This window comes from Ailuropoda melanoleuca, chromosome 4 (assembly GCF_002007445.2).
Source record: "Ailuropoda melanoleuca isolate Jingjing chromosome 4, ASM200744v2, whole genome shotgun sequence".
In the NCBI taxonomy this organism is placed as follows: Eukaryota; Metazoa; Chordata; class Mammalia; order Carnivora; family Ursidae; genus Ailuropoda; species Ailuropoda melanoleuca.
This window is the reverse complement of record NC_048221.1, coordinates 49,729,338-49,736,660: the sequence shown is the minus strand read 5'-3', so window position 1 is coordinate 49,736,660 and position 7,323 is coordinate 49,729,338. Positions and strand designations below refer to the sequence as shown.

The following is a 7,323-nucleotide window of genomic DNA, read 5'->3' as shown; positions in this document are numbered from 1 at the left end:
TCGCTATTCCGATTGACAGGCAATCTGACCAACCAGCGCGCTGTAACCGAGCGGGTTGGCCCTTCTGGACACATGCGCACTGTCCCCGCTCGGGAGATGGGTGGCTTTCGTATTCTGGGCCACGTCTGGGGTGGCTGGCGGCGGGGGCCAGGGGTCCTCGCAGCGTCCACGGCCGCAGGCTTTGGCACCGAAGCCCGGTGATTACGCCTCCCTCCGCCCCTTCGTGTGGGTGGGAGGGTGGGGCGGGGGTAAGGTGTGTGTGGGATCTGGAGTTAGGGAGGCACGCGTTCTAATCCCGCCGCTACTGTGTGATCCTGAACTACTCGCTTGGTTTCTCTGAGCTTCAATTCCCATCTCTGCTAAATGGGGCCAGTTGTATCTGAATTTTCGGGAAGCTCATCCAGGCATCTTGAGGGCTTTGTAGGAGGTTGCAGGCTTTAAGGTGTGTGGAGATAAGAATGGACACACCTGAGGAAACCGTGATCTCCCTGTTGCTTACCCCCACCTTTTCCAGACATCAGCTGCGACGTCGAGGATCCAGCGAACGGTCGGGGCCCCTGGGGGACCAGCCATTCCCGGGGCTGCTACAGCTAGAGAACCTCAGTCGAGAGGGGCTGGTTGATGTGCTGAGGGCAGCTGTAGTGGACCAGAAAGGTGAGGCTGGGAGGGGCAGCTGCACAGAGACCTGGGAGGGTAGCCTGCCGCTCAGAGCCTTCTGGGGGCTGACTGGACTCCCTACCAAAGCCCTTGGGGCTCATATCCTGGTTCTGCCTCCCACTAGTGGTATGACCTGGAACCAGCCACTTAATCTGAGCCTCAGCATCATGGGGATAGGGGTGTGAGTGTGCAAATAACTAGAGAGCTGTAAACATAGTAGGCATTTGGTAATAGGAATTGCTATAATAAATTATTTATGGACAAAACACAGGCTTTGGAGTCAGATCTAGGCTCTGTAATCAGCTTACTGTGTGACTTACTGTGAGCCCCAGTCTCCATTCAGTGATTTATTAATTTTCTCAATGATTTATTGAGCATAGGTTCTATTCCAGACACTGTTCCAGGCACAGTTATACAGTGCTGAACTAGATAAATGTGGTTCCTGCTCTCAGGGAGCCAGTGTTTTAGTGGGAGAAATGGATTAGCCAGGAAATAAATGAACAAGGTACCTATGGCTGATGAGCGCTATGAATAAAACAGGGTGTTATAACCGCGTGGCAGGCATTAGATTGGGCATTCGGGCCTCTCTGTGGTAGTGACATTTGAGCCAAGATGATATGAAAGAGCCAGACAGGTGAAAATCTGGGACTGAGGAAACAGCAAGTATAAAAGCCTAAGGTGGCAACAAGCTTAGCCTGTGCCAGGGACAGAAGGAGGTTCAGTTTAGGGTGTGGTTGATAACTCATGTCTGAGAGTTGTAGTGGGGCCACAGGATAAGTTGAATTGAGAAAGTACTTTAGAAACTCTAACTGCTGCTTTTGTGTCACTGATGCTCACATACTGTGTGTTCTAGGACCTCTTGTGACGCTGAATAAGCCACCGGGTCTACCAGTGACAGGTATGGGCAGGGAGAGGGGATGCAGTGGAACAGGGTTTGATGGCTCTGAGGGACAGGATAATGAAAAGAAGGGGATGGTGGCATGAAGTCAAAGGCCTCGGAAAGAACGTGTACTTTTCCTTCTTTTCTTCCCCCAGGAAAACCAGGGGAGCTGACGTTGTGCTCGGTGCTGCCAGAGCTGAGCCAGTCCCTGGGCCTGAGGGATCGGGAGCTCCAGATTGTCCAAGCATCTGGGAAGTAAGTGGTGGGAGGGTGATGGGAAGGTAGCAAGACAGGCCTCCATCTTGGGTGAGGGAACAGTTGCTTGGGAATTGGCTGAGACATTTTCTATAGGCTGGTTTGGGATCACAGAGGAAGAATGCAAGGAAAAGGAGGGAACGGACAGATCTGGGTTCAAATCCATGTGCACAAACAGTGATCTTAAGCAAAGCATGAATCTCAGTTCCCTTAATCATAAAATAGAGCAAATCATATCTGTGCTCAGTGTGCAGTCACTTCTCCAATCCCATAATCATGGCAGGCATTGCTGGTTGATCCGTGATATTCTTTCCTCTAACTGCCATCAATTAGAGCTGGTACTTGAGATGAAGTATTTCTGAAATTCCACAAGCTCATAGGCTTGTGGGAAATTTAATTATTTACGAGCCAGTATACACAAAATTCCTACTATAGTGCCTGGCGCATAGTAGGCATTCAGCAGTGGGTGGTAATTTTTACAACATTTGGCTTTAGCTCCTTGGGGACCAGGGGAGAATGAGAAACTCTTTAAATTATGTAGTCTTATTATCAAACATGAGGAAGTCTTACTTGTTTCTCAGGAGGAAATCTGGGTTATAGTTCTGGTGTGACCACTTGGCCTTAAGCAGGTCTGTGTTCCTTCTGAGTGGTCTCCCTTTTTTGTGGGTGAGCCCAAGAGACTTTAACTTTTGTGATTTATTCTCTTTCTCCAGAGAGACCTCTGGGCTTGTACTCCTCTCCAGCTGCCCTCAGACAGCAAGCCGCCTCCAGAAGTTCTTCATCCACTCACGGAGAGCCCAGAGACCCATAGCCACCTACTGGTGAGAGGTGCTGGGAGGCTTCCGGGGCAGTAAGGAGGTCCTGGCAAGCTGTCCTGTGACCTCCTCCTGCCTCTTTCTCAGTGCTGTCACTGATGGGATCCCAGCTACTTCTGAGGGGAATATCCAAGCAGCTCTGAAACTGGAACACGTTGATGGCGTTGATTTAGTGAGTCATGGTCTGGGAGGGAACAGGAGGGGACTCTCCAAATATATTTTCCCTACAGAGGAGTCAAGGGTATAGACTTTGGGTGGCTGGCTCTCCTGTCCCCTACAACAGGCAAGTGACCACTGCTTATGCTCTGGCTCCATCTGTTGGGAGCAGAGAGAGTCTGGGCATAGCTGCCAGATGTGTGTGAAGCTTGTTCATTCTTGGGGGCTGACACCACAGGTAATTCCAGTGAAGTCCCCATCCCGAAAGGACTTCCAAGAAGGTGTCAAGAAGACCTTCAGCCACTTCCACGTGGTGGCCATGGGCTCTGGCTGTGCCCTGGTCCAGCTGCAGCCACTGACAGGTGGGTCTGGAACCCTCGCCGGCCTTCACAACTGTATTTGGCTGGGGGAGGCAAGGGGGGGCAGGAAGAAGGTGGTGGCGTTAATGGCAGCTTGGGGAGCATTTGATGGACTCCAAGGGTATAGGTAGTCGGGCCCAGCTGCAGGAGACGGCGCTTCTGCTGCCAGTCTGATGGTCATTCCTTTGTAGCCCATCTGTTTTGATTTGTTTTTGGTTTTTTTTTTTGTCTTAGTTGTTGGTATCAGGATCTTCTCTTTGTCTTTGGTGTTCTGTGGTTTCACTGTGCTGAATCTAGGTGTGTGAGCTTAGTTTTATTTATCTTGCTTGGAATTCATTTTGCTTCCTGAATCTAAAATTAATATGCTTCATCAATCCCAGAAAGTTCTTTCTCTTCATATGTTGCACCTCTGCATTTCCTCTGTTCTCTTCCTTTTGAATGCCTAAGAGATGTGTCTGACCTTCTCATTCTACTTATTAGGTCTCTTTTCTTCCATATTTGTCATTTCTTCATCCCTGATGCATTATGGGTAATTTCTTTTAATCTATTTTCCAGGTGATTAATTTTCTGTTCAGGTGGATCTAATCTGCCAGTTCAGCCCATCCATTGACTGTATTTTTCTTCACTTCTAAAGTTCTGTTTGATTGTTTTACAAATAAAAATGGCCTTTAAAAATATATGGCATCTTTTTTTCTCCTATTATTTGTTCTTTTTTGTCTTAGGTTAAACATACTGATATTGTATTTTTATATTTTCATTGTCTGAAATTCTGGAGGGCCTCATCCTATGTTGTTTCATGCTGACTGACTCTCACATTTGGTAGATTGTTTCATTGCTCTGTGATTCAGGATTGTGAGTTCAGGGTCAGCTGGGCCTTTATCTGTGGAAATTTTTTGTTGCCTCACTGTAGGAAGGGCCCTCGGGAGAGGTTCTGCCTTTGCTTCTGCCAAATGCTCCAGAGCTGTCACTGCTTCAGGATCTCTTTAAATATTAATGTCTTAGTTGGAAGTTCACAGATCACTCTGGTATTGAGTCCCAAACTTGTGTGAGAGCAGGCTCACGGTTGTGAATTCTCAGGGGAAAACTTCTTCATTCCCCTCATCTATACCTAAGATGATCATCTGCCTTCATCAGTGGCTGGCTTTCTCTCCTGGTTCACCCCTTCACTGAAGATGTAGCCCCTCTAGGATTTCATTTGGTTACCGAGGCCTCAGCCCTGGCCCCTAGGTAGCTACTTAAACCTAATACCCCTGGATACCAAGATTTGCAGCATCCCTAGAATAGGTGAAACATTGGCTCTTGTGTGCCATGGATTTGTTTTCCATTGGTTTTGGTCTTGGGGACCTTACTTTCCTGTGCCCAGCTGCATATTTAAAAGGATGATTATTATATTTTTCTGGTGTTTCTAGGTGGTTTATAGCAAGAGAGTTTTTAGATTATCCAGTCCACCATATTGCCAGACATGGAAGCAGAGTACAGCTCCTGGGTTTGGATCCCAGCTTATGGTGGTGGGCAAGTCACTTCTTCTTGAGCTTCGGTGTTCCCATGTGTAAGATGGGAATGATGATAGGACCTGCTTATCGGGCTACAATGAGGATTAAATAAATTTACATACGGGAAGCACTTTGTACCATGCCTAGCACATAGCCACCCATTTCTGTCTTTGTCAAGTTTCCCAAAAACCCGTTCAAATTGGGGTAAGCCAAAAACAGGGAATGTATTGGCTCCCATCATTTAAAAGTCAGGCGTGACTAGATCTACAGGCTGAGGATATCCTCTGGAAGCTTTTTTCCATTTCTTCTTGCCTCCTGCATGCTGGCTTCTCCCTCCCACAGGCTGTCCTCTGGGGAAGGTAGAGATGACCAGGGGCTCGAGCAGCTCCAGGCCTGCACCCCACCAGTTTAGTACTCCAGCAGGAAAAAGCATTCCTTATTTCCAGTAGCTTCAGTGGTAAATTCAGAGTTGTATCTCTTCGTGAGAGAGACGCACAGGCCAGGTGGGTGGATGGTTATGACTGTGCTGACCTGGTCTTGCACCCTGCTCTGGAGGCAGGGGCAGTAGCATTGACCTCACTGAAACCACATGATCTGGGAACGGGAGTGGAGTGGTGGTGTTTCCCCAGAAGAAAGGGGGAAAGATGATCTTGGGTGGGACAGAAAGAGCAGCTGCCCACCATCTGTCCTCTGTCTCCTGTCCCCCAGTGTTCCCCAGTCAGCTCCAGGTACACATGGTACTACAGCTCTGCCCTGTGCTTGGAGATCACACATACTCTGCCCGTGTGGGCACTGTCCTGGGCCAGCGCTTTCTACTGCCAGCGGAGAGCACCAAGCCCCAAAGACAGGTACCCAAGCCCACCTACCTGCTGTTTCGGGGGGTGGGCTGTGGGGTGAGGGTGGGCAGCACCTACAGACATTAGCCTTAAGTCTGGGACTGAGTGGCAGCCCTCTTGGCTTCCAAGGCTATCTGTAGCCCTATCTTACTGTGTGACCTAGAGCAAGTAACATCCCCTTTCCTGGGCCACATTCTGCCCATCTGTTCAATAAGGGACTTGAACTGGCTGATTTCTCAAGGCCCTTTTAAGTCTGCTGTTCTTTAGGTCCCTGGTATAAGGGCTAAACGTAATTGTGTGTGAGTGTGTTAGGGTAACTCTATCTGCTCTAACAGAGTAACCCCAAAGTCCCAGAGTTTAACACAATAATTTCCCTCCACATTAAATCTAATAAACGGGGGTGGGCTTTACTCAAAGCAGTCACTCAGGGACCCGGGCCATTGCTATCCAGCCAGCAGCTAAACGGAGACAGTGCAGTGCAGGTCTGTGTGGGGTTTTCACCAGCTGGGTCTGGAAGTGGCATATACTTGCACTGCTGTTCCATTGGCTAAAACTATCACATGGCCTCACCAAACTGCAAGAGGGACTCAGAAATGTTTAGCTGTGTGCCAGGTGGGAACAGATTTGGTGAACTCTGCCAGTCCCTGCCATTGTGTGACGGTATGTGTGTGTGTATGTGTAAAGAAACTAGAAACTATGGACATGGAGGGAGGGAGGGAAGGAGGAAGTACCTGCCTTACTTCCATTTTGGTTTGAGCTGGTTGGAACGCAACCTTGCTGAATGCTGACATGCTTCTCCCGCCCCAGGTTCTGGACGGAGCCCTCATCAGACGCCTCCGCCTGAGCCCCGCCCAGTCTGCCCAGCTGCCCCTGCATCTCCACCTGCACTGTCTCCATCTTCCAGGCCTGAGGCCCAGGGAGGCCCCCATGAAGCTTCTGGCACCCCTGCCCCCTTATTTCTCCAGGACCCTACAGTGCCTGGGGCTCCGCCAACAATAGTCCTCCTTCTGTTCCTTCTGTTTCCACTGGGAAGCAGTGGGGATGGGGGAGGGGGAAGGATGAACCTAGGATCAGGCCTGAGGAGAATGAGGTCGGTGCTCAGCGTGAACTAAGGCCATGCTTTAAGATCCTGGGCTCTGCATTCGGACAAACTTAAGATCAGAGCCTGGCTAGGCCACTCGCTGGACGGTTTTAGGCAAATGACTTCACCTCTCTGGATATGAGTTAATAAAAGTACCTACCTCACAGTACGGTTTTGAGGATTTGCTGAGAAAGTAAACATTTATCATGGATCATGCTTTCTGCTGAGTTCAATATGTGGTCATTTTATTTGGCTGTTTCTGTCCCAATTCTAGCTGAGAGGAAATGTCTGATTTCTTGTTGTCGTTTAATTGTGGTAAAATACACATAGCAAAATTTACCATCTTAACCATTTTTTTTTTTAAAGATTTTATTTATTTATTTGACAGAGATAGAGACAGCCAGCGATAGAGGGAACACAAGCAGGGGGAGGGAGAGGAAGAAGCAGGCTCATAGCAGAGGAGCCTGATGTGGGGCTTCGATCCCATAACGCCGGGATCACGCCCTGAGCCGAAGGCAGACGCCCAACCGCTGTGCCACCCAGGCGCCCCTACCATCTTAACCATTTTTAAGCGAACAATTCAGTGGCATTAAGTACATTCACACTGTGATGCAACTGTCACATCCCATCATCTTGCAGAACTGAAACTGCCCCATTAAACACTGACGCCCCTTCCCCTCCTCTCAGTCCCCAGTAGCTGCCAATCTCCTCTGTCTCTATGGATCTGACTACTCCGGGGACTTCATAGAAGTGAAGATCTGAGACCTTTTACCTGAAACGATTGGGAAATA

The 7,323-nt window shown here is 49.0% G+C and overlaps 1 protein-coding gene across 2 annotated transcripts; it reads left to right on the top strand.

The window, feature by feature from the left end:
* Positions 1–70: 70 nt before the first annotated feature.
* On the top strand, positions 71–6,765 carry RPUSD3 (RNA pseudouridine synthase D3). 2 transcript variants are annotated; one of them, XM_002925042.3, is made up of 9 exons: positions 71–197; positions 515–654; positions 1,511–1,555; positions 1,693–1,792; positions 2,506–2,613; positions 2,695–2,779; positions 3,002–3,125; positions 5,324–5,463; positions 6,259–6,765. In XM_002925042.3, the coding sequence occupies exons 1-9, from the start codon at positions 73–75 to the stop codon at positions 6,448–6,450; spliced, it is 1,059 nt and encodes a 352-aa protein (XP_002925088.2). In that variant the 5' UTR covers positions 71–72; the 3' UTR covers positions 6,451–6,765. The 2 variants fall into 2 exon arrangements, with proteins under 2 accessions (XP_002925088.2, XP_034514627.1); XM_034658736.1 differs by lacking the exons at positions 5,324–5,463; positions 6,259–6,765 and adding an exon at positions 3,678–3,805.
* Positions 6,766–7,323: the final 558 nt, after the last annotated feature.